General features: G+C 38.0%; 2 protein-coding genes across 5 annotated transcripts in view; one reads left to right on the forward strand and one right to left on the reverse strand.

The window, feature by feature from the left end:
* Positions 1-25,420, forward strand: part of TOGARAM1 (TOG array regulator of axonemal microtubules 1) — a 126,098-nt gene extending 100,678 nt beyond the window's left edge. For 3 of the 4 annotated variants that reach the window (XM_030931213.1, XM_030931214.1, XM_030931215.1), the window contains 6 exons: positions 205-331; positions 2,397-2,515; positions 15,732-15,921; positions 17,886-18,105; positions 22,379-22,465; positions 24,283-25,420. In XM_030931213.1, coding sequence (XP_030787073.1) covers positions 205-331; positions 2,397-2,515; positions 15,732-15,921; positions 17,886-18,105; positions 22,379-22,465; positions 24,283-24,548 — 1,009 coding nt within the window. In that variant the 3' untranslated portion in view covers positions 24,549-25,420. The remainder of the gene's footprint in view (positions 1-204; positions 332-2,396; positions 2,516-15,731; positions 15,922-17,885; positions 18,106-22,378; positions 22,466-24,282) is intronic. The other variant, XM_030931217.1, reaches the window with a different exon arrangement.
* LOC104682589 (NADH dehydrogenase [ubiquinone] 1 beta subcomplex subunit 7-like) lies at positions 18,311-18,849 on the reverse strand. The gene has a single exon (XM_010389303.2). It carries the CDS (start codon positions 18,790-18,792, stop codon positions 18,379-18,381), a length of 414 nt encoding a protein of 137 aa, XP_010387605.2. The 5' UTR covers positions 18,793-18,849; the 3' UTR covers positions 18,311-18,378.
* Positions 25,421-26,595: the final 1,175 nt, after the last annotated feature.

Consider the following 26,595-nt stretch of genomic DNA (forward strand, 5'->3'; position numbering starts at 1 on the left):
GTAAGTTGGGGACCATCTGTACCCTCTAGGGCATCCTATACAGTTAGGATATCTATATTTTGGTGGTTACTTAAAATAGGGATGGTAATCTTGATGTTTGATAGTTTTGTTTTTTTTTTTCTATTGAAAACAATGCATCTAAGGTCAGAAACTGAGCTTGTTAATGTCTAAAAAGTAGTATGCCTATTTTTCAAATACTCATAGGTACTATGGTCGAAAGATGCTGTTCTTCATGATGTGTCATCCTAACTTTGAAAAAATGCTTGAAAAGTATGTTCCATCTAAAGATTTGCCATATATTAAGGACTCTGTTAGAAACTTACAGCAAAAGGTATGTGGAAAAAGTTTGTTTTATAAACAACTTTATAAACAAAGCTTGTTTATTTATTTATTTATTTGAGACGGAGTCTCGCTCTGTCGCCCGGGCTGGAGTGCAGTGGCCGGATCTCAGCTCACTGCAAGCTCCGCCTCCCAGGTTTATGCCATTCTCCTGCCTCAGCCTCCCAAGTAGCTGGGACTACAGGCGCCCGCCACCTCGCCTGGCTAGTTTTTTGTATTTTTTAGTAGAGACGGGGTTTCACCAGCAAAGCTTGTTTTTACATCCAGGTAAAGGGTAGGAATAATTATTTATTTGATTATTTCTCTGTTAATCATTTGGACTATATCTGCAATAGCATTTCAACAACTAGAATACTAAGTAGACATACATATTGTCAAGCCTTGGAAGTAAATTTTTATTGAACAGAAGCTTGATGTTTGGTAGAATATAGTTTGGCTTATTGGAGTTAACAAGACATGGGTTTGAATCGCAGCTCTAACAGTTAGCAACTGTGTAACTTACGCGTGCCTCTTCATTTCTCTAACTAGAATTCTCACTTTATAAAATGAGGATAATAATGTTTACCATGCTTAGTCCCTGCTTTATTTACCTTGTATGTTCCACTATTAGAGCTATTACCACACTGCAGAACATTTATAGGGAGCTCCTTGAGGGTAAGTGCCATGTCTTTGTTTTTGTTTTTGTTTTTGTTTTTTTGAGACAGAGTCTTACTCTGTCACCAGGCTAGAGTGCAGTGGCATGATCTCGACTCACTGCAACCTCTACCTCTCGAGTTCAATCGATTCTCCTGCCTCAACCTTTTGAGTAGCTGGGATTACAGGCACTCGCCACCATGCCCAGCTAATTTTTTATATTTTTTAGTAGAGACGGGGTTTTCGCCATGTTGGCCAGGCTGGTCTTGAACTCTTGACCTCAGGTTATTTGCCTGCCTCAGCCTCTCAAAGTGCTGGGATTACAGGCATGAGCCAATGCCCCCAGCCGTGCCATGTCTTACCATCTTGGTAAATAATGGGAATTCAGTAATGTCTGTGAAATGAGTGACTCAGAGAATACCAAGTGAAATAAAATATAAAAAGTAATCTATTTATATATTATTTTAAAAATATGTTTAATAAAGTAAAATTTTCTATTGTAATTTATGTCATTTTTCTCTGATGCCCTTGGGCTAAGGATTCACTTATGAAGGAATAATATTAAAAAGATATGTAGCAGTAGACATTTTAGAGCTTTTTTTTTCTGCCCATTGAACTTGAAGATTTAAGCTTAGTTCATATTAGAACTTATTAATACAACCATGCAAAAAAAAAATCTGACTAAAACAAAGCAGATTGTATCTGTGAGTCTTTCCAGTGCAGGAAAGGTTTTAAATAGTTCTCATCAAAATGTTTATTCTCACACTCCTAATGTTGCATAGGAACAACAGTGTTCAGTATTTATGGACTGTGTTCATATGTTCTACATAGATTTTAAGCTTCAAGAAGAGTAGTTACAAAATACAGCATATTATTATTTATTTTTTTTTTTTGAAACAGAGTCATGCTCTGTTGCTCAGGCTGGAGTGCAGTGGCGCGATCTTAGTTCACTGCAACCTCTGGCTCTGGGTTCAAGGGATTCTCCTGCCTCAGCCTCCTGAGTAGCTGGGATTACACCCCCACACCCAGCTAATTTTTGTACTTTTAGTAGAGACAGGTTTTCCCTATGTTGGCCAGGCTGGTATCTAACTCCTGACCTCAGATGATCCACCTGCCTCAGCCTTCCAAAGTGCTGGCGTGAGCCACCATACCCAGCCCAAAATATAGCATATTGATTTTTAGTTTTTAACTCGTTTTTTATAAGTCAATATATATTTTCCCATTAGTCACATATTTTGTTAATTTACTACTAACTACAAGGTGTTTTATGTATTTTATACTCTTTAAAGCATAAGCATACCAGACTATTAAAATACTTTCCATCTTAAAAAATCAATGATGGCTACTTTGAAAATTACATTGTGTAAGTTATTTCACTACTAGTTTTAAAATTTGTATCATACTAATTTTGTATTTACTTGCAGGGTTTGGGGGACATACCATTAGATACTCCTTCAGCAAAAGGAAGACGATCTCATACTGGCAGTGTTGGAAATACAAGATCATCATCTGTTTCTAGAGATGCTTTCAATTTAGCTGAAAGGTAAGATGATATGATAGTCCTCATCATTAGATAAATTACTCCCTAGTGATAGTAGTCTCATTTGGATGTTTTCATAAACTACTCCAGGGGTATTTGCCAAAATTTAATGGAGTTTTGAAAGTTTGGTTAGGATCCAGAAAGTGTGAGGTAATTAGATTTAGTAAGGCAATTATATATTTATAGCAACTTGCTTTTATTTGCACTAGACATTAGCAATGCTTTAGTGTTATTGAACTTGTCGATGTTAGGCCTATTTTGGACAACTGATTAATTTTTTAAAAATGTATAGCCTTTCTTTTTCCCCTAGTTGTAAAGTAATACATAATTAAGGTTAAAGGGGAAAAAAAAACCTTAAGAAAATGAAAGCATTACAAGGATTTGGAAGGCCAGGCATAGTGCCTCACACCTATAATCCAAGCACTTTGGGAGGCTGAGGCAGGCAGAATTGTTTGAGCTCAGGAGTTCCAGATCAGCCTGGGCAACATGGCGAAACCCTGTCTCTACCAAACCAATACAAAAATTAGCCAGGCCTGGTGGTTTTGTTACCTGTGCTTTTGAGGTTTTAGTCATGAATTATTTACCTAGACTAGTGTCCAGAAGAGTACTGCCTAGGTTTTCTTCTTGTATTTTTATAAATGTAGGTCCCAAATTTAAGTCTTTAATGCATTTAGTTGATTTTTATATAAGGTGAGAGATATTATTTCATTCTGCATATGGCAATCTAATTTTTCCAGCACCATTTTTGAAAAGAGTGCTCTTTCCTCCATGTATGTTCTTGTCAGCTTTGTCAAAGATCAGTTGGTTGTAGATATGTGGCTTTATTTCTGGGTTCTCTATTCTGTTGCATTAATGTATGTGTCTGTTTTTAGACCAGTACCATGTTGTTTGGGTTTTACAACCTTGTAGTGTAATTTGAAGCCAGGTAATGTGATGCCTGTAGCATTGTTGGTTTTGTTTAAAATTGCTTTGACTGGCTGGGCGCCATGGCTCACACCTGTAATCCCAGCACTTTGGGAGGCTGAGGCGGGCGGATCTCGAAGTCAGGAGTTTGAGACCAGCCTGGCCAACATAGTGAAACCCTGTCTCTACCAAAACTACAAAAAATTAGCCAGGCATGGTGGAGGGTGCCTATAATCCCAGCTACTCAGGAGGCTGAGGCAGGAGAATTGCTTGAATCCGGGAGGTGGAGGTTGCAGTGAGCTGAGATCGCGCCATTGCATTCCAGCCTGGGTAACAAGAGTGAGACTCTGTCTCAAAAAAAAAAAAAAAAGAAAAAGAAAAAAAGATTGCTTTGGCTACTTGGGCTATTTTTTTGTTCCGAAAAAAGGTTCAGTGAGCCACGAGTTTTAGGATTGTTTTTTGTAAGTCTGTGTTAAATGATATTGGTATTTTGATAGGGATTGCATTGAAACTGTAGACTGCTTTTGGCAGGATGGTCATTTTAATTATTCTGATCCATGAACCTGGGATGTTTTTCCATTTGTTTGTATCATCTACAACTTCTTTTGTCGGTGTTTTTTAGTTTTCCTTGTAGATATCTTTTACCTCCTTGGTTAAAAATATACTCCTAGGTATTTTATTTCTTTTTTAGCTATTATAAGTGGGATTGCCTTCTTGATTTGTTTCTCAGCTTATTCCTTATTGGTATATAGAAATGCTATTGATTTTTTTAAAGTTGATTTTGTATCTTCACACTTTACTGAATTCGTTTATCAAATCTAAGAGTCTTTTGGTGAAGTCTTTGGGGTTCTCTAGATATAAGATCATATCAGCAAACAGGGATAATTTAACTTTTGCAGTTCGGGTGCCTTTTATTTTTTCTCTTGTATGATTACTTTATCTAGGACTTACAGTACTAGGTTGAATAGAAGTGGTGAAAGTGGGCATCTTTGACTTGTTCCAGTTCTTGGAATGCTGTCAACTTTCTCCTGTTTAGTATGATGTTGGCTGCAGGTTTATTGTATATGGCCTTTATTATGTTGAGGTATGTTCCTTCTGTGCCTAGTTTGTTGAGGATTTTTATCATGAAGTGATGATGAATTTTATCAAATGTTTTTTATGCTTCCTTTGAGATAATTATATGGTTTTTGTCCTTAGCTATGTTTGTGTGATGTATCGTATTTTTTTAATTCCGTGTGTTGAACCATCCTTGCATCCCTGGTACAAAACCCAGTTGATCCTGATATTTTATCTTTTTGATGTGCTGTTGTTGCTAGTATTTTGTTGAGGATTTTTACATCTATATTTATAAGGGATGTTAGTCTATAGCTTTTGTCTTTTGTTGTGTCTTTGCCTTGTTTTAGTATCAGGGTGATACTGGCCTCATAGAATAATTTAGGGCAGATTCCCCCTCCAATTTTTGGAAAGTTTCAGGATGATTGGTATAAGTTTTTGTTTGTTTTAATTAATTAATTAATTATTTATTTTTGTACATTTGGTAGAATTTGACTGTGAACCCATCTTGTCCTGTGGGGTTTTTTTGCTTACTGATTCATTCTCACTACTCATTGGTCTGTTCAGGATTTGTTTCTTCCTGGTTCAATCTTGGGAGGGTGTATGTTTCCAGGAATTCCACAAACTAGGTTTTCTAGTTTGTGGAAGTGTAGTTGCTCATAATAGTCTCTGATGATCCCTTGTTTTTTCTGTTATATCAGTTGTAATGTCTCCTTTCTGATTTTGTTTATTTGGATCTTCTTTGTTAAGCTAGCTAGTGATTTATTTTATCTTTTTGAAGAACCAGTTTTTCAATTCATTGATGCTTTGTATTTTGGGGAATAGGGGGGTTATTTCATTTAGTTCTCATCTGAACCTTGTTACTTATTTTCTTTAGCTAACCTTGGGGGTTTGGTTTGTTATGGTTTTTCTAGTTTCTTGAAATGTGATGTTAAGTTGTGATCTTTTTACCTTTTTTTTTTTTTTTTTTTAGAGAGAGAGAGAGACAGGGTCTCACTCTGTTGCCTAGGATGAAGGGTAGTGGCATCATCATAGCCCACTGCAGCCGCAAATTCTTGGGCTCAAGCAGTCCTCCTGTCTCAGCCTCACAAAGTGCTTTCTACTTTTTTTATGTAGGCATTTAACGCTATAAACTTCCCTCTTAACACTGATTTTGCTGTATCCCACAGGTTTTGGTATGTTGTGTTTCCCTTTTCATTTACTTCAAAAAATGTTTTAAATTTTTGTCATTGACTCCATGATCATTCAGGAATATGTTGTTTAATTTCCATGTATTTGTATAGTTTCTAAATTTCCTCTGGGTATTGATTTCTAGTTTTATTCCGTTGTGGTCTAAGAAGATATTTGATTTGTTTTCAGTTTTCATGTTAAGACTTATTATGTGACTTAACATATGGTCTGTGTTGAAGAATGTTCCATGTGCTGATGAGAAAGATGTATATTCTGCAGTTTTGGGGTCGAATGTTCTGTAAATGTTTGTTAAGTCCATTTGGTCCAAAGTCCAATTTAAGTTCAGTGTTTCTTTGTTAATTTTCTGTCTCAATAATCTGCCTAGTTCTGTGAGTGGAATGTTGAAGTCCACAATCAAAACAGGATTGTTTTGCTGTCTCTTTCTTCAGGTCTAGTAAATATTTGTTTTATGAATCTGGGTGATCCAGTGTTGGGTGCATATATATTTGGGATTCTTATAGCTTCTTGCTGAATTCATCCCTTGTCATTAGATAATGACCTTCTTTGTCTTTTTTTTTTTTTTTTTTACTGTTTTTGATTTGAAGGTTGTGTTATCTGATGTAAGCATAGTTACACCTGATCACTTTTGGCTTCCATTTGTGTAGAATTTTTTCTTTTTTTTTTTTTTTTGAGATGATGTCTCACTCTGTTGCCCAAGCTGGAGTGCAGTGGCACGATCTCAGTTCACTGCAACCTCTACTTCCCAGGTTCAAGCAATTCTCCTGCCTCAGCCTCCCTAGTAGCTGGGACTATTGGCACGTGCCACCATGCCCAGGTAAGTTTTGTATTTTCAGTAGAGACGGGGTTTCACTCTGTTGGCCAGGCTGGTCTTAAACTCCTGACCTCGTGATCCGTCTGCCTCAGCCTCCCAAATGCTGGGATTACAGGCGTGAACCACTGTGCCCAGCATAGAATATCTTTTTCTACCCCTTTAATTTTAGTTTGTATGTGTCTTTTCAGCTGGGGTGAGTTTTTTATAAGCAGCATATAGTTGGATCATGTTTTTTATCCAGTTTGCCAATCTATAACTTTTAAGTAGAGCATTTAATCCATTTTCATTCAAGGTTAATATTGATATGTAAGATTTTGTTCCTGTCACATTGTTGAGTGTTATCTACCTGTTTTATAAATTATTTGTTTCTTTCTTTTTCTCTGTTTTTGTGGTTTGGTGGAATTCTGTCTTGTTGCCATTTGATTCCTTTCTCTTCCTCCTTTACATGATTGCTTTATATGACCTGTGAGTTTTATACTTTCTTATGTTCTTATGATAGCAAATATCAACCTTTGTTTCCATGTTTAGGGCCCATTTGGGTATTTCTTTTTTTTTTTTTTTTTTTTGAGACGGAGTCTCGCTCTGTCGCCCAGGCTGGAGTGCAGTGGCCGCCTCCTGGGTTCATGCCATTCTCCTGCCTCAGCCTCCTGAGTAGATGGGACTACAGGCGCCCGCCACCTCGCCCGGCTAGTTTTTTTGTATTTTTCAGGAGAGACAGGGTTTCACCATGTTAGCCAGGATGGCTCGATCTCCTGACCTCGTGATCCGCCCATCTCGGCCTCCCAAAGTGCTGGGATTACAGGCTTGAGCCACTGCACCCGGCCTGGGTATTTCTTATAGGGCCAGTCTAGTGATGACAAAGTCTATTAACATTTGCTTATTTTAAAATTATTACTATGACCTCTTTGTTCTGTTTTTAAATATATTTTATTTTATTTTATTTATTTTATTTTATTTTATTTTATTTTACTTTACTTTATTTTTGAGACAAGGTCTCTCTCTGTTGCCCAGGCTGGAGTGCAGTGGTGTGATCACATCTCAGCACAGCTTTGACCTCCTGGGTTCAAGCAATCCTTCTGTTTCAGCCACTGGAGTAGCTGGGACCACAGGTGCACACCAACATGCCTGGCTTATATATATATAAACATATATATATTATATATATGATATATATATAATATATATATGTTTGTTTGTTTGTTTTTGGAGATGGTGCTTCACCATATTGCCCAGGAAGGACTCAAACTCCTGGGCTTGAGGGATCCTCCCACCTTAGCTTTCCAAACTGCCAAGATTACAGGCATGAGCCACCACATCTGGCTTTAATATATTTTAAACACTGTTGGCTGGGTGCAGTGGTATGCACCTGTAATCCTAGCACTTTGGGAGGCTAAGATGGACTGATTGCCTGAGCTCAGAAGTTCCAGACCAGCCTAGGCAACATGGAGAAACCCCGTCTCTACTAAAAATACAAAATATTAGCTGGGCATGGTGGCGCACCCCTGTAATCCCAGGTACTCGGGAAGCTGAGGCAGGAGAATCGTTTGAATCCAGGAAGTGGAGGTTGCAGTGAGCCGAGATCGCTCTATTGCACTCCAGCCTGGGCGACAGAACAAGACTCTGTCTCAAAACAAAACAAAACAAAACAGAGCAAAACAAAAACACACAAAAAAAGAAAAAAAAAACTCTATTGAAAAAGTACACGAATACATGTATTCATAGTATACAAATAGGTATCTCTCATATTTTCTGTATTTGTATATCTTTGAAATATTTCATAAACTAAAATAATGACTTTTATAAAAAATAAAGATGTATGTGAAAATATATGCTTTGGGACCTTGATATTTTAAGTACAGCCCACAAAACAGCCACACTGGCATCACCTAGGAGCTTTTTAGAAATGCAATTTTTTTTTTTTTTTTGAGACAAGAGTATTGCTCTGTTGCCCAGGCTGGAGTGCAGTGGCGTGATCTCAACTTACTGCAAGCTCTGCCTCCCAGTTCACACCATTCTCCTGCCCCAGCCTCCCGAGTAGCTGGGACTACAGGCGCCTGCCACCATGCCTGGCTAAATTTTTTTTTTTTTTTGATTTTTTGTATTTTTAGTAGAGACGGGGTTTCACTGTGTTAGCCAGGATGGTCTCGATCTCCTGACCTCGTGATCCGCCTGCCTTGGCCTCCCAAAGTGCTGGGATTACAGGCGTTAGCCACCGTGCCTGGCCTTTTTTTTTTTTTTTTTTTTTTTTTTTTTTTTTTTTTTTTTTTTTTTGAGACAGAGTCTTAGTCTGTCGCCCAGGCTGGAGTGCAATGGCAAGATCTCAGCTCACTACAACCTCTGCCTCCTGCGTTCAAGTGATTCTCCTGCCTCCTAAGTAGCCGGGACTACAGGTGTGTGCCACCATACCCTGCTAATTTTTGTATTTTTAGTAGAGACAGGATTTCACCATGTTGGCCAGACTGGTCTTGAACTCCCGACCTCAGGTGATCCACCCACCTCAGCCTCCGGAAGTGCTAGGATTACAGACATGAGCCACCGTACCCAGCCAGAAATGCAAAATGTTATGCTCCTTCCAGACCTACTAAATAAGAATTGGCAGTTTTTCTACCTTGATATTATATAATCTCGTAAGATCCTGGATCAGATATCTTGGTCAAAAAATGTTTTTTGGAACCCATTAAAAAATACTTTCTTAATATCTATTCAGAGCATACTGTGTGGGAGGCCTTTTCCAAACACTTATTTCATAGATATTTCTCACGTTGGGTTTATCTGATATTTTCTCACAATTAGATGGAAGTTATGCAAGAACACCACAGAAGTGATGTTGTACTGTTTTCACTGTATTACATCACAAGGTACATGATGTTGTTATGTCTTACTACTGATAACATTAACTTTGATTATTAGCTTATGGTGGTTTCTGCTAGGCACTGTACTGTTTTTCCCTTTGTAATTAGTATATATCTTTGGAAACTTTGAGACTGTGTAAATATCCTATTTCTCATCATACATAGCCCACTAGTTTTATCCACCACTGAGAGATTTTGCCTATAGCAATTAGTACATGGTTTTTTGCCTAATAATGATCTGTTTTCCTGATTTCTTCTACATTCATTGGTTGATTTTTTTTTTCTTTACAGAAAAACTGTTCCATTTCCTTCATATGTTTGTTTATGCAAATATTCATTTATATTCGTGAAGACTAATGGATTTCTATTTTATTCTGTGGGGTATAATCAAATACTGCCATTATTTCCCTCTTCAAATGGTTCTAGCTTTAGGAGTTCCTTCAGGTTGGCTGCTGTGCTTTTACAACATGCCCCATCCATTTACTTTCTGTCAGCACATGATTCTCCAGGATCTTCTTGTATTTTATTTCCTCCTTCCAAATCTGTATGCTTCTAGTTTATTTTTCCTGCCTTAATACTGTACTGGTTAGAATATCAAATCTAATGTTAAATAGAAGTAATTAACAGACATCTTTACCTTATTCCTGGTCTTTGGGACAAAATGTTCAGCATTTCTCCATTGCATATGATATTAGCTATAGGTTTCATAGAAAGCTCTTTATCAAATTAATTAAGTTCCCTTCTAGTTTGTGAGTTTTTAATCATGAATGGGTGTTGAATTTTTCTCAAATGCCCTTCCAGCATCTATTAAGATAATTCTTTTTTTATTTTGTTACTATTGTGAATTATTTTTTTTTTTATTATTATACTTTAAGTTCTAGGGTACATGTGCACAACGTGCAGCTTTGATACATATGGATACATGTGCCATGTTGGTGTGCTGCACCCATTAACTCATCATTTACATTAGGTATATCCCCTAATGCTGTCCCTCCCCCCTCCCCCCACCCCACAGCAGGCCCTGGTGTGTGATGTTCCCCATCCTGTGTCCAAGTGTTCTCATTGTTCAATTCCTACCTATAAGTGAGAACATGCAGTGTTTGGTTTTCTGTCCTTGCAATAGTTTGCTCAGAATGATGGTTTCCACCTTCATTCATGTCCCTACAAAGGACATGAACTCAGGCCGGGCGCGGTGGCTCAAGCCTGTAATTCCAGCACTTTGGGAGGCCGAGACGGGCGGATCACGAGGTCAGGAGATCGAGACCATCCTGGCTAACACGGTGAAACCCCGTCTCTACTAAAAACTACAAAAAACTAGCCGGGTGAGGTGGCGGCACCTGTAGTCTGAGATCTGGCCACAGCACTCCAGCCTGGGTGACAGAGCGAGACTCCGTCTCAAAAAAAAAAAAAAAGGACATGAGCTCATCCTTTTTTATGGCTGCTGTTGTGAATTATGTTAAATGTTAAAAATGATAACTTGTATTCCTTGCATTAGCCCCACTTGGTGATGATGATGTGTCATATGTTTAATATATTACTGGGTTTAATTTACTAAAATTATTTGAGTATTTTTGTGTTTATAATCATGAGGTCTTTAGTTTTCTTGTCTTAAAATGTCTTTGGATTTGGTATTGGGATAATGCTGAATGATAACCTTGTGGTTTCTTCTTCAATACAGGTGCTATTTAGAAGTGTGTTTAATTTTCAAATATTTGGAGATTTTCTAAATATCGTTTTGTTAATGATTTTAAATTTAGTTCTGCTGTGTCACTGAACATGCTCCACAGGATTCTAGTTCTTTTAAACTTCTTAAGACTTGTTTTATGGCCCAGCATGTGTTCTATATTAGTGACTATTTTATATCTACTTGGAAGAAGGTACATTCTGCTCTTGTTGAATGTAATATTCTATACAATGTCAGTTAGGTTAAGTCGGTTGTTATTCAAGTGTTCTATAATCTTACTGATTTTTTTCTACTTGTTCTATCAATTGCTGAGATAGGAGTATTGACATCCCCAACATACTGGTGGATTTATTTATACTATCTGTTGTATCACTTTTTGCTTCATGTATTTTGATCCACTGTGATTACGTTTAAATACATTGAGGATGGTTGTGACTTTCTGATAAATTGGTCCTTTTGTCATTATGAAGTACCTTTATCTCTGGTAATATTCTTTGTCTTGAAGTCTATGTTAGTAGACCATATTAGTTTTCTTTTGATAGAAGATTTGCATGGTATGTCTTTCTTTAAATTACAGTGTTATGGAGATGTAATTTGCCTACTATATAATTCTTCTATCTAAGGCATGCAATTCAGTGTTTTTTAGTACAGATGGCACCCAACTTAGGATGGTTCAACTTATGATTTTTCAGCTTTACAATGGTGCAAAAGCAGTATGCATGTAGTACAGTATAAACTACTTTGAGTATTCATACAATCATTCTGTTTTTTACTTTCAGTATAATATTCAATAAATTATTCATTATAAAATAGGCTTTGTGTTAGATTATTTGCCCCAGTATAGGATAATGTAAGTGTTCTGAACATGTTTAAGGCAGGCTAGACTAAGCTATGATGTTCAGTAGGTTAGATATATTGAATGCATTTTTGACTTAAAATATTTTCAACATACAATGGGTTTATCAGGATGTAACTCCATTGCAAATCAAAGAGCATCTGTATATTCAATGAGTTGTGTAGCTGTCATCACAATTTTAGAATATTTTTGTCACCTTAAAAGAAATCTCGTACTTATTAGCAGTCATTCCCCATTTCTCAACAATCTTGCCTTCCCCAACCCTAGGCAGTCTCTCTTCTGTTTCTATGGATTTGCTTATTCTGGACATCTCATATAAAGGGAATCATATGATATGTGGTCTTTTGTGACTGGCTTCTTATACTTAGATTTATGTTAAGGCTTATCCATTTTTTTTGTAATCAAAATGTCAAGGGCTCTTCCATGTTATAGCATTTATCAATACTTCATTCCTTTTTACGGGCGAATACTATTCCATTCATCCATATATGGATATAGCACACATTGTTTATCCATTCATCAGTTTGGTTTTGTTGTGGACATGTTTTCAGCTCTCTTGGATGTGTAGGAGTGGAATTGCTGGATCATATGATAACTCTATGTGTAATAGTTTGAATAATCAGCAGAAAGTTTTTCCAAAGTGCCACAATTTTACATCTCACCAGTAGTGTAAAAGGGTTCCAGTTTTTTTACATCCTTACCAATACTTGTGATTATTTCAGTGGCTATAAACTAGTATCTCATTTGACAAACATAAAATATATATATATATATATATATATATATATTTTTTTTTTTTTTTTTTTTTTTTTTTGAGACAGAGTCTCGCACTGTCATCCAGGCTGGAGTACCATGGCACAATCTCCCTGCAACCTCTGCCTCCCAGGTTCAAGCAATTCTGCCTCAGCCTCCCGAGTAGCTGGGACTACAGGCGCGTGCCACCACGCCCAGCTAATTTTTGTATTTTTAGTAGAGACGGGGTTTCACGATGTTGACCAGGATGGTCTCCATCTCTTGACCTTATGATCCGCCCGCCTCAGCTTCCCAAAGTGCTGGGATTATAGGCTTGAGCCACTGGTGCCCGGCCCGACAGAGATTCTTTTTGACCGAACTATAGACATGCTTCTCTGAGTCCTGTTTTCAATTTGGCCTTGACCTTGGGCCCTGTCCTTCGCCTGCCTAACCCAGTTTTAACAAGGTATCCTGCTAGCTCATCTCTCCTTCCTTTGATATGTTATCACCCTTGATAGCTGGTAAAGTTCCTCACCCCCTGACCTTCGATGTATAAGTCTTTGGCCTTCCTTTAGCATGCATCTTACTAGGCCAGTTTTGCAAGAAACTTCATGCTCTTTAATGTCTCCTCTTAGTAATTTTCTATCCACTGACCCCCACCGCCAACTCTGGTTGTGGGCTATAAATCCCTCTGTCTTTACTGTAGTCAGAGTTGAGAACAGTTGTTCTCCCTTATTGTAGTAGTCATGATCCTTCTTGAATAAATTCTTTCTTATCATTTTAACAAGTGTGAAAATAATTTTTTCCTTAATGCATTGTGGATTTTGCTTGTATTTTCTGGTCTGTCTTCTTAATTAAAAAAAATATTTTATTAATTTTTAATAAAAAGAGATGGGGTCTTCCTGTGTTGCCCAGGCTGGTGTCAACTCCTGGGCTCAAGTAATCCTCCAGCCTCGGTCTTCCAAAGTGCTGGGATTATAGGTTTAGCCACCATGCCCAGCTTATGTTTTTTTAAAGAGCGTTTTTCTCGGCAGTATGTGACTCAGTCTTGTGTTTTTTGAGGCAGGGTCTTGCTCTGTCATCCAGGCTGGAGTGCAATGACGTGATCATGGCTCACTGCAGCCTTGACCTCCCAGGGCTCAAGTGTCCTCCCACCTTAGCCTCCCGAGTACCTGGGACTACAAGTCCATGGCACCCCTACCCTGCCACCCAGCTAGTTTTTTGTATTTTTTGCACAGATGAGGTCTCAATTTGTTGCCCAGGTTGGAGTCTTATCTTATTACCAATATAACAGTTTCTGCTTTTTAGTCAGGGTATTTGACCATTTAGGTTTAAAGCAGTTATTCACATGGTTGGGTTTAAGCCTCTCATTTTGATAGTGTTTCTCTATTTGTCTTATATTTTCTGTTTCTTTTTCTTCTATTTGTGCTTGATATACGATTGATTGAGAGGTAGGGATGTGAGTGTTTGTGTGTGCATTTTGATATTTCATTTATTTCCTTCATTAGCTGTATCTCTTTGTTCCTTTTATAAGTGGTTGATCTAGACTTTATAATATTATAATGTACATCTTTACTGTCTCACAGTATTCTTTCAAATAGTATTAGACCATGTTAAGTCTAATGTAAGAACATTACAATATACTTACATTAGGCTTACTTGCAGTGAGCCAAGATAATGCCACTGCATTCCAGCCTGGGTGACAAAGTGAGACTCTGTCTCAAAAATAAATTAAAAATTAAAAAAGTAAAATAGATAGATAGAAAGATAGAGCGAGACTCTGTATCTAAAATAGATAGACAGATTGACCAACTGACCTACCTGTCACTTTGCATGACTCTTTAGTTTCAAAAGGATGATCATCTAAACAGGGGTGTCCAATCTTTTGCATCCCTTGCCACATTGGAAGAAGAAGAATTGTCTTGGCCACACATAAAATACACTAGCACTAATGATAGCTGATGAGCTAAAACACACACACACACACACACACACGCTCACATATACACAAAAATCTCATAATGTTTTAAGAAAATTTATGAATTTGTGTTAGGCTGTATTCAAAGCTGTCTGGGCCACATGCGACCTGCAGACCATGGGATGGACAAACTGGATCTACCACATTGAGTTACCCCTTTGTAGCCACAAAAAATATGCTACAAATACTATCATTGCCATAATAATTCCTGCTGGTCTCTAGTTTCTCATTGTCCCATGCATGTTCACACGAATACTTTGCAGGAAAGAGTTAACATAACAGGGCCTGAGACTGCTATTCTTAGAAAGGTCTGCTTAGAGAGATTGTCCATTGGTTGACATCTGGGAACTTAGGTTTTGGAAAGATTTCAACTATTCCTTGTAAGAGTGGTTCATTTAATCATCTATGGAGGATGGGTTTGAGAAGAGGTTCAAGGTAATTTATCTAGATCTCAATGGGCAAGGGACCTGTTCAGAAAAAAGTTAACATTGCAGTCCTGAGACTTTTATCCCTAAAAAAGGCTGCTTGCAAGGTTAGCTCTTTGCTGACATGGGAAACCAGGATTTCAAGAGGATTCCCAACATGCCCTAACTGATAAGATAGTTTACTGTGCCTAAATTGTTTGGGCAAACAATATGGTTTATGCTGGAGACCTGGTTTCCTTCTGGGGTCTGGAATTTTGGTATGTCCTAGGCAGACAGTCCCTACGTTACCAGCTCCCGGTGAAAACTCTGGACATGAGGCCTCTAATAAGCTTACTTGGTAGACAACATTTCACATATGTTGTCATAACTCATTGCTGAAGGAATTGTGTCCTGTGTGACCCTACTGGGAAAGGACTCTTAAAAGCTTAAATCTGGTTTCCTCTGGTCATTGACTTATGCACCTTTTCCCTCTACTGATTTTGTTTGGTATCCTTCTGCTGTAATAAATTTTAGCCATGAGTAAAACTATAGGCTAACTCTTGTGAGTCTTCCTAGCAAATATCCAAATCCAGGGGAGATCCTGGGGACTCCCAACACAGATAGTTTGGCTATGGGTTAGGTCATTTTATGCATTTTGGAAAATGAATGCATAGTGAGATTTTAAAATTATGTTTGTATAATAGTTTTTATAGGAAAGTACAAATGAAATTACATTCACCTTTCTTTCACTTTAGAGAGGTAACTGAAGTTCGTGAAGTCACCAGAAAATCAGTCCCTCGTAATTCCTTAGAAAGTGCTGAGTACCTTAAAGTCATAACTGGTTTATTAAATGCAAAAGACTTTCGTGATCGTATTAATGGGATTAAGCAGCTTTTATCAGATACTGAAAATAATCAAGACCTTGTTGTTGGAAACATTGTGAAGGTAAGGACTTGTCAAAATTAATTTTAAGGCAGGTATGGTGGCTCATGCCTGTAATCCCAGCACTTTGGGAAGCCAAGGTAGAAAGATCTCTTGAGTCTAGGAGTTCAAAGTTCAAGTCCAGCCTGGGCAACATAGTAAGACCCTGTCTCTACAAAAAAGAAAATAAAAATTTATTTTCATTTGAAATCTATGTCAAATGAAGTTTATCAGTTTAAAAAATTGCTCTAAATCTTAGTGTTTTATATACCTTCTCACTATATATATATAAATTATACAAATTTAAATGGAATTTAATTAATAAATTACTTATATATTTACATATTATATGTATATTATTCTAAAGTGTTAAAATAAGCTTAGTGAAAAGAATGGATTGCCTGGTTTTGCTAAGTTAAAAGCATACTAGAACAAGTCAAAGTCACTGAAACAAAGTAAGAAGATAGCTATTTATTAGTCTGAATCCTGCCACAAGATGATAAGCGCCTTGAAACTTCTATATTCTCAGAGCACTCAGAACCTGGCATTTAGTAAATATATGTTAAATTAATCAATACATTTTTTTTTAAAAGCAAAGGCAGATAAGAGACTTGATATTGCTTTAGAACAGATATTAAAACTTTTCATTATATGGGTTAGAAATCTCTGTATAGGCTGGGCATGGTGGCTCAAGCCTGTAATCCCAGCACTTTGGGAGGCCGAGACGGGCGGATCACAAGGTCAGGAGATCGAGACCATCCTGGCTAACACAGTGAAACCCTGTCTCTACTAAAAAAATACAAAAAACTAGCCGGGTGAGGTGGCAGGCGCCTGTAGTCCCAGCTACTTGGGAGGCTGAGGCAGGAGAATGGCGTAAACCCGGGAGGCGGAGCTTGCAGTGAGCTGAGATCCCGCCACTGCACTCCAGCCTGGGTGACAGAGCGAAACTCCGTCTCAAAGAAAAAAAAAAAAAAAGAAATCTCTGTATAGTGACTTATGTACTTATCTTTAGGAAGACAATAAATAAAAGAAAGGGAAATATTAATTAATATTCGTCGTATCAGAGCATAGATTATTTTTGCTTCATCAGAATTTAGTTCAGTTAATTCTAGTAGTAATTTATTAATTAAATTTCATTTTAAGTTTGTGTAGTGTGCATTATACTTGGCAAACATACCATAACTACTCTTCACTTCTCATGGTATTGTCTCAGCTTTCAGAAGAAAAGAACCATATTACCATGGCATGAGAGCCAGAAACTTGTATTTTCTGATACCTGTTGAGTAAAAATAAATCTCTTGGGAAGATTATTCTTAACATGAAAAATAATAAATAAGTATTGGAAATTATTAGTGAATAGTCTCAGCTCGTAGAGTAGCTCTTTACTCACCTGACATGATTAAAGGATTGTTTAGCATTCACTTTATTATATCTTGAGTTTATGAAAGTTAAGGATTCTGAAGAGCAAGGAATTATTGTTAAAGTTATCAGGCTAAGAGATAATAATACAAATTTAACTCTGAAATTGCATCTAAAATTTTCATAATAAACCTAAACTGAAACTAGGTTAGATCTCCACAGTAAAACTTACATGTCTACTTCTAGTGTGAAAAAAGATAAAAACAAAAACTTTTCTTAAGTTCTTAGAGTTAGCTAAGCTAACCTGCACCTTCCAGAAAACAAGATGTTTATCATATTTGCAATTAGTCAGTCATCTGCCTACTGAGCCACATTTTTCAGCTTTTATTAGGATGTCTTTTGGGGCAATTTTTGAGGCCTCCTCCTTTTGTTACAAGAAGATTTGACACTTAGATTTAGTACCCCAATTTTTATAAAGTTCGTGTTATCTAAGTTCAGGCAAAATAGGATGTTGTGTATATACTTAAACTGAGTAAAGTAGGAGAAATATTATGACATGCCAAGAGAATTATAAATACAATAGCTATAAACATTATTTTACTTTAAATAATTTACCAATTTATTTTCAGATTTTTGATGCTTTTAAATCTCGACTTCATGATTCTAATAGTAAAGTAAATCTGGTGGCTCTGGAAACAATGCACAAAATGATTCCTCTACTTAGAGACCACTTATCTCCTATAATTAACATGCTAATTCCAGCAATAGTGGATAACAATCTGAATTCCAAGAATCCAGGCATCTACGCTGCTGCTACGAATGTTGTTCAGGCACTGAGTCAGCATGTAGGTAAGAAATCTTACTTCAGCACTCAAATTGACTTTATTTTCATGTTTTCTGATTCCATCCATACTTTTTTTGTAATGCTGAAATCCTAGTTACTCAGTTTTATAAACTTAATATTATCATAAAACTTTCTATTTTCTCAATGGTTTTAAAATTATTTTTAGTGATTAAATTCTGTTCCATTAAATTGACTTTCCCTTATCTTTGATTTTTTTTTTTTTTTGAGGGGCCTGAAGGCTTATATTTGACTGGTCCATAGGGTGGGGAGTGCACCCCCTACAGGGCCACCAGGGGGTCCACTTTCCCGGGTCCCTGGCCTTTGGCCAACTCTGCCGCCTTCTTCTCCCGCCGCTTCTTTCGCTGGAGCAGCCTCCGCTCCCGCTCAAACTCCTTCATGCGTATCACATAGTCGCGGTGCTCGCAGTAGTGCCAGTCGTGCCGCTCCTGCTTGCAAGCCAGGAAGTTGGGGAAGCTGTCGTGCTTGCACTTGAGCAGCCGGATGAGGTAGTGGGCACAGTAGTCCTGCAGCTGGAGCCTCAGCTGCGCGTCCATCATCTCCTGCTGTGTGGCCACCATCTCGCGCTCCTTGCGTTCGGTGAAGCCATAGTCGGGCGGGAAGGTTGGCATCTGCAAGGGGTTGGGCTCCACCGAGGTATCGCCCAAGTAGCGCCGGACCAGGTGCGCCCCCATGGCTGCAGTCGCTGCAGTTTCCTGCAGCAGCCGAGGGTCACCTACCTCCTACCCGGAACCACTCTATCTTCGATTTTATTTCTTCTTCTGCCTCAACCTCAGTCTGCTAACAAAACTAACTCAATAATTCGGCATGAGATGATCCAGAAATAAAATAAGGAAAAAATATAAAAATAAGAAAATAATAATAAATAAACTAACTCAAAATGGATCACAGATTTAAATGTACAACTTAAATGTAAAACTTTTACAAGATAACATGAGAAAATCTTAGGACTTGGTGAAAAGTTGTACATATGGCACTAAGAGCATGATCCTATAATCTCAGCCTTTTGGGAGGCCATGGTGGGCAGATCACCTGAGGTTGGGAGTTCAAGACCAGCCTGGCCAACATGGTGAAACCCTGTCTCTACTAAAAATACAAAAATTAGCTGGGTGTGGTGGCGCATGCCTGTAATCCCAGCTACTCTGGAAGCTGAGGCAGGAGAATTACTTGAACCCAGGAGGTGGAGGTTGCAGTAAGCCAAGGTTGCACCACTGCACTGCAGCCTGGGCAACAGAGTGAGACTCTGTATCAAAAAATTAAATTTTTTTTTTAAAGAATAGATAAAGAGGCCAGGCACAGTGGCTCAAGCCTGTAATCCCAGCACTTTGGGAGGCCGAGACGGGCGGATCACAAGGTCAGGAGATCGAGACCATCCTGGCTAACATGGTGAAACCCCGTCTCTACTAAAAAATACAAAAAACTAGCCAGGCGAGGTGGCGGGTGCCTGTAGTCCCAGCTACTTGGGAGGCTGAGGCAGGAGAATGGCGTAAACCCAGGAGGCGAAGCTTGCAATGAGCTGAGATCTGGCCACTGCACTCCAGCCTGGGCGACAGAGCGAGACTCCATCTCAAAAAAAAAAAAAAAAAAATAGATAAAGAGACAAGCTAAGCTACAGACTGGGAAAAATATTTTCAAACCATGTATCTGACAGCTAATATCTAGAATATATAAAGAAATCTCAAAGCTCAACATCAAAAAAATCAAATAAAAAAATAGACAAAAGACCTGAAGAAATATTTAAAACATGAGACTATATGGATGGCAAATAAGGGAGGATATATGACTGACCAAATAAGCATGTGAAAAGATGTTCAACATCACTAGCCATCAGGGAAATGCATATGCAAGTTAAGACCGTGATCACCGCACAAGTATTAGAACAGCCAAAATAAAAAATAGTGACAAGATTACAGAGAAACTACATCTCATACACTGCTGGTGAAAATGTAAATAAAATGGTACAGCCACTCTTGGTTTGGCAGTTTCTTTAAATTCTAAATATACCATGAAATACTACTTAATAAAAAAGAACAAACTATTAGGAACATGAAACAAATTTGTATAAAAAGATTATTCAACTGGGCGTGGTGGCTCACACCTGTAATCGCAGCACTTTGGGAGGCTGAGGTGGGCGGATCACAAGGTCAGGAGATCGAGACCATCCTGGCTAACACAGTGAAACCCGTCTCTACTAAAAATACAAAAAATTAGCCAGGCATGGTGGCAGGTGCCTGTAGTCCCAGCTACTTGAGAGGCTGAGGCAGGAGAATGGCATGAACCCAGGAGGCGGAGCTTGCAGTGAGCTGAGATCACACCACTGCACTCTGGCATGGGCAACAGAGCGAGACTCTATCTCAAAAAAAAAAGAAAAGAAAGATTATTTGTTATGTCCAAGTGGAATTTATCCCAGGGATGCAAGGATGGTTCAACATATGCAAATTAATGGTTCTTAAGTATTTTTAATCAGGTTTAGTATAATACCGTAAACCTTGAGTGACACCATCAGACCTATATGAAGTACCACTGGTGATGCTGAAAGTGCTCCCAATAAGCAGGGGAAAGTCATGACATGATAAATTTGAATTGCTTGATATCTGAGTAGCTTGAGGTCTGCAGCTGTGGTTGCCCACCACTTCAGATAGATGACTAATCTTGTAAACAGATGACATAAATTTGCATTATTGACAAATACAATACTGTAAATGTATTTTTCTTCTCTTCCCTAATATTTTCTTTTATCTAGCTTACTTTATTGTTAAGAATACAGTATATAATACATACAACATCCAAAATATGTGTTAATTGACAGTTTATGTTATTGGTAAGGTTTCTGATCAACAGTAAGTTATTAGTATTTCAGTTTGGGGAGTGTGAAAAGTTAAACATGGATTTTCAACTGTACAGGGGTTGGCTCCCCTAACCCTTGTGTTGTCCAAGGCTCAATTGTAGTTATTTAAGATGAAACCTTTAGGTGGAAGGTACACAGGACCTCTATATAATCTTTGTAAATGTCTGTGTTTCTATTATTATTTCACAATTAAAACTTTATTTTTTTTTTATTTTTTATTTTTGTTTTTTGAGACAGAGTCTTGCTCTGTCACCCAGGCTGGAGTGCAGTGGCCGGATCTCGGCTCACTGCAAGGTCCGCCTCCCGGGTTTACGCTGTTCTCCTGCCTCAGCCTCCTGAGTAGCTGGGACTACAGACGCCCGCCACCTCCCCCGGCTAGTTTTTTTGTATTTTTTAGTAGAAACGGGGTTTCACTGTGTTAGCCAGGATGGTCTCGACCTCGTGATTCGCCCGTCTCGGCCTCCCAAAGTGCTAGGATTACAGGCTTGAGCCACTGTGCCTGGCCTCATAATTAAAACTTTAAAAAAAAATTCAGTAAATGTAAAAACTGCTTGCCTTTTTCTTTTTCTTTCTTTTTTTTTTTTTGGTTGTTGTTATTGTTGTTGTTGTTGTTGTTATTTTGAGACGGAGTCTCTGTCACCAGGCTGGAGTGCAATGGCATGATGTCAGCTCACTGCAACCTCTGACTCCCTGGTTCAAGTGATTCTCCTGCCTCAGCTTCCCAAGTAGCTGGGATTACAGGCACACGCCACCACACCCAGCTAATTTTTGTATTTTTAATAGAGACAGAGTTTCACCGTGTTGGCCAGGGTGGTCTCGAACTCCTGACCTCATGATCCTCCCACCTTGGCCTCCTAAAATGCTGGGATTACAGGCGTGAGCCACCACACCCAGGTGCTTTTTCTGTTTTTTGATAAAACTATGCTGTTATTTGAAATAAGAAGCCTAGGAGATTCAGGCAGTTTTTTGTTTTTGTTTTTGTCTTTTTGTTTTTTTTTAATACCACATGATAGCTCCTTTAAAACTGTGTGAAGTATTTTTAGTTCTCATTTGCTTTAAGAATATTACTCTGTTAAAATTTTGTTTGGTTTGTTGGTTTTTACAGACAGAGCGTCACTGTCACCCAGGTTGGGGTGCAGTGGTGCAATCATAGCTCAATGCAGCCTTGGACTCCTGGGCTCAAGTGATCCTCTTATGTCAGCCTCCCAAGTAGCTGGAATTACAGGTGCTAGCGACCATGCCTGGCCTATTAAAGTTTTACAGAAAATTTTAAATAGTGATTATGTAGATTTTTAAAGTGTTACACATATGCATCCTAGAAATGATTATTTTTCTTTTCAATGCTATGTAATGGAAAGTAACTAAGAGCTCATTACTCTTTAAACATATGTCTTTGTGTTCTTTTTTTTTAGACAATTACTTACTTCTACAGCCATTTTGCACAAAAGCTCAGTTTTTAAATGGAAAAGCAAAACAAGATATGACGGAAAAGCTTGCTGGTAAATACTTTGTAATTTCTAAAGAAATATTTTATTAACTACGGATAAACTGATAAACGATTTCAATTTAATTTTAGGATAGCTACCAACTTAATATAACTACCCACACAGAAATAAATTGTGTAATGATCCACAAGAGAACTTTTTAAGACTTTTACCCCAAACATTTTTGTCAAAAGAATTTTATCCTTTTTTTCCAGTAAATGTTCAGTCTTCCTATTAGTGTAGCCAAATGCAGGTTCAGCCAGTCACCACTTGGAAAATTGAATAACAAGGATGAGGTACAGTGGAAGGAAAGTGACTTATTTTCCAAAGTTAGCAGTTGGCAGGTGGTTCAGGCTCCTGCCTTAACAAAACTGCTTCAGAATTCTCAGGCAAAATGCTAGGGTTTAAGGAGAAGGTTTGCATGGAGGGCATGCAGTGGGCCAGGCAGTACAGTTCTACATGATTTGTTCTTATGACTTATCTTGAGTTATTGGTCCATATGGTGAATGGGCCAGTGCTGTCTCAGGCTGGACTGGGTTGTAAATTGGCACCACAGCCTTGAAGTAATCTCCTGGTTAGGGAGAATTCCATAGGTACCTGAATTGTCTCAAGATGGAGTCTCTGTAACTTTTTTTTTTTTTTTTTTAATTTTTGAGATGGAGTCTCGCTTTGTTGCCTAGGCTGGAGTGCAGTGGCACAATATTGGCTAACTGCAACCTCTGCCTCCTGGGTTCGAGTGATTCTCCTGCCTCAGCCTCCTGAGTAGCTGGGGCTACAGGTGCCTGCTACCACGCCTGGCTTTTTTTTTTTTTTTTTTTTAAGTAGAAATGGGGCTTCACCATGTTGGCCAGGCCGGTCTTGAACTTCTGACCTCAAGTGATCCACCCACCTCGCCCTCCCAAAGTGCTAGAATTTCAGGCAGTGAGCCACTGCACCCAGCCCCGTCTCTGGAATTTCTAAGCAAACATACTTAGATAGGCTAGCAATACAAAGGAGTATCTAGTAGAAAGAAGGAAAGCAAAATTTATTATTTCATTACTAAAACGTTAATACAAAGGGCCACAAAAGGAGGAGAAAAAAACCATTAAAAATAGGGTACTTGGTTACATTAGTAGAAATAATATGGGAAAAATAAAAATACATTAAAATCAAATTTGGTTCTTATAGAAAACTGCTATTTCAAAATCATGTTTGATAAAAGGTCCATGGGTTAAAACTGTGTACATTTTGGTTTCACTATATTTGGAAAACATCAAGATGAATTTGGGTTCATTTTCTCTCCTTACCACTTTTGCATGAACTAATTGTTCTATATGGGATTCTAATACCATACTTGAAGATCCCAATCTTTGAAAGATTTCTTACATTGCTTCTTTTAAGAAGCTTAACTTTTGGCCGGGCGCGGTAGCTCACGCCTGTAATCCCAGCACTTTTGAGGCCAAGGCGGGCGGATCATGAGGTCAGGAGATCAAGATCATCCTGGTTAACACGGTGAAACCCCGTCTCTACTAAATATACAAAAAAAATTAGCCGGGCGTGGTAGTGGGTGCCTGTTGTCCCAGCTACTCGGGAGGCTGAGGCAGGAGAATGGCGTGAACCTGGGAGGTGGAGCTTGCAGTGAGCCAAGATTGGGCCACTGCACTCCAGCCTGGGCGGCAGAGTGAGACTCCGTCTCAAAAAAAAAAAAAAAAAAAAAAAAAAGAAGCCTAACTTTTTAGGACAAATGACATAAGGAAGAAGCTTAGTATATTTTAGTTGGTTTTTATTTAGCAGAGCTTGGGCTTATTTATTAAGAAAAAACCCTCACTGTTTTTTATATTTTTATGTTTCAGATATTGTTATGGAACTTTATCAAAGGAAGCCACATGCCACAGAACAGAAAGTGTTGGTTGTTTTATGGCATCTCTTAGGAAATATGACAAATAGTGGCTCTCTGCCTGGAGCTGGAGGAAATATACGAACAGCCACAGCTAAATTATCAAAAGCACTCTTTGCACAGATGGGTCAGAATCTGTTAAGTCAGGCTGCATCTCAACCACCACATATCAAAAAGAGTTTGGAGGAATTACTCGATATGACGATTTTAAATGAATTATGAATCTTTGATAAAATATTGTACGATGAACACAAGTGTTTACATGATGACAAGTGGAACTTTCTAAAAGTTATGTTATCAGTGCCTGCACTTCACATCCAGCAAATTAAGTCAATGGCTATTTTTATTTGCAGCCTATGAGTACACATCTGTCCTATATCAACCTTACCACTTATATCTATCACATAAAAACCTAAAATATATCATTCATGAATAATTCACAAAATCTGAGTCACATGGGATGAATTCAATTTTAATATTTTTGAAAAAGGTCCTGCTCATTTGCACTATTCTATAGAAGCTACAATTTGTTGCCCTGTATGTACAATTAGAATTGTAATTAAAAATATACTTTTTATTATGTAATCATGTTCTGGTATGTCTCATTTCTCAGCCTTATTTTATAAAGTGGAAGTCATTGAACTATGTTATCAGAAACTGTTTGTATATTATTTGTGAAAAACATGTATTTCTGAATCAGTCCATTAATATGATTGTGCAGTATTAGCTTGCTTTTGCTGCTGTGTTAATGTCATATATTAGCTTACCTTTTGGCTTTAATTATCTTACATAATTGTGAAATTTAACAAGTTATAATAAAGCATGACAACTAAAGTTTTAGAAAACATTAAACATTTTAAATGCACGTTTAAAAAAACGTGTTGAATGTAACCCCCCTATTTTTTTGTGCAAACACTAAATTTTATTTCTTTATGTTTTGACCTTTATAAAGGTATTGTTTTGCTGCCCAGTTGTGTAATTCTCAAAAATAGTGCCAGGTCTTCTATAGCTTTTTTCAGAATTCATGGGCTTACAAGTACTGTATGCATCTTTAAAAAGAAAAGGAATGTTATCAAATAAAAGGATTTATTTCTGTAGATGTGTGAGAAGTGTCCTATTTTTCCAACTTCCATACATGTTAAAATGGAAAAAAAATATATATATATATATATAGTAGTATTGACCTATCACTTTCACTTGATCTGCTTATGATATTGACCTATCACTATTGACCTACAAATAGACCTGGGTTACATTCTAACTTCGTAGGAAATTAGCTGTGTGACCTTGGACAAAGTCACTTGCCAAGTCTGGGCCTCAGTTTCCTTATGTCTAAAATGTAAGCACTAGACTAGGTGATTTTAAAGGTCCTATCCTGTTCTAAAATTCTATGATTCTGTTCATTCTTTTTTACTTCTGAGTCACTGACCAGTTTTCTAATGTATCTGGCTATTTTTAAAATTATGATTTAAAAAAAGTATCCTTAGCTTCTGAGAAAAAAAAAAAAGGTGAGGGGGTTGCTTCTATTTCAAGCTACACTAGAAGTAGATAATTGGCTACTTTTTCTATTTATATGAACTTTTATATAATTATATACTTTTAAAATACCTTATATTTTCTTCTAAGTGTATTTTATTGTAGTCCTCTAGTTTGGTGTACTTTATGTATAGGGCCATAGAGTAAATATTTTTGGGTTTGTAAGTCCTTATTTTATTTATTTATATATTTATTTTGAGGCGGAGTCTTGTTCTTGTCACCCAGGCTGGAGTGCAATGGCGTGATCTCGGCTCACTTCAACCTCCACCTCCCAGGTTCAGGCAATTCTCCTGCCTCATCCTCCTGAGTAGCTGAGATTACAGGCGCCCATTACCAAGCCCAGCTAATTTTTGTACTTTTAGTAGAGACGGGGTTTCGCCATGTTATCCAGGCTGGTCTCCAATTCCTGACCTCAGGTGATCTGCCCACCTCAGCCTCCCAAAGTGCTGGGATTACAGGCGTGAGGCACCGTGCTCGTTCTTTTTTTTTTTTTTTTTTTTTTTTAAACGGAGTCTCGCTCTGGCCCAGGCTGGAGTGCAGTGGCGCGATCTCGGCTCACTGCAAGCTCTGCCTCCCGGGTTCACGTCATTCTCCTGCCTCAGCCTCCCACGTAGCTGTGACGATAGGCGCCCGCCACCACGCCCAGGTAATTTTTTGTATTTTCAGTGGAGACGGGGTATCACCGTGTTAGCCAGAATGGTCTCGATCTCCTGATCTCGTGATCCGCCCGCCT

The sequence above is a fragment of the Rhinopithecus roxellana genome, chromosome 5 (genome assembly GCF_007565055.1).
Source record: "Rhinopithecus roxellana isolate Shanxi Qingling chromosome 5, ASM756505v1, whole genome shotgun sequence".
Lineage (NCBI taxonomy): Eukaryota > Metazoa > Chordata > Mammalia > Primates > Cercopithecidae > Rhinopithecus > Rhinopithecus roxellana.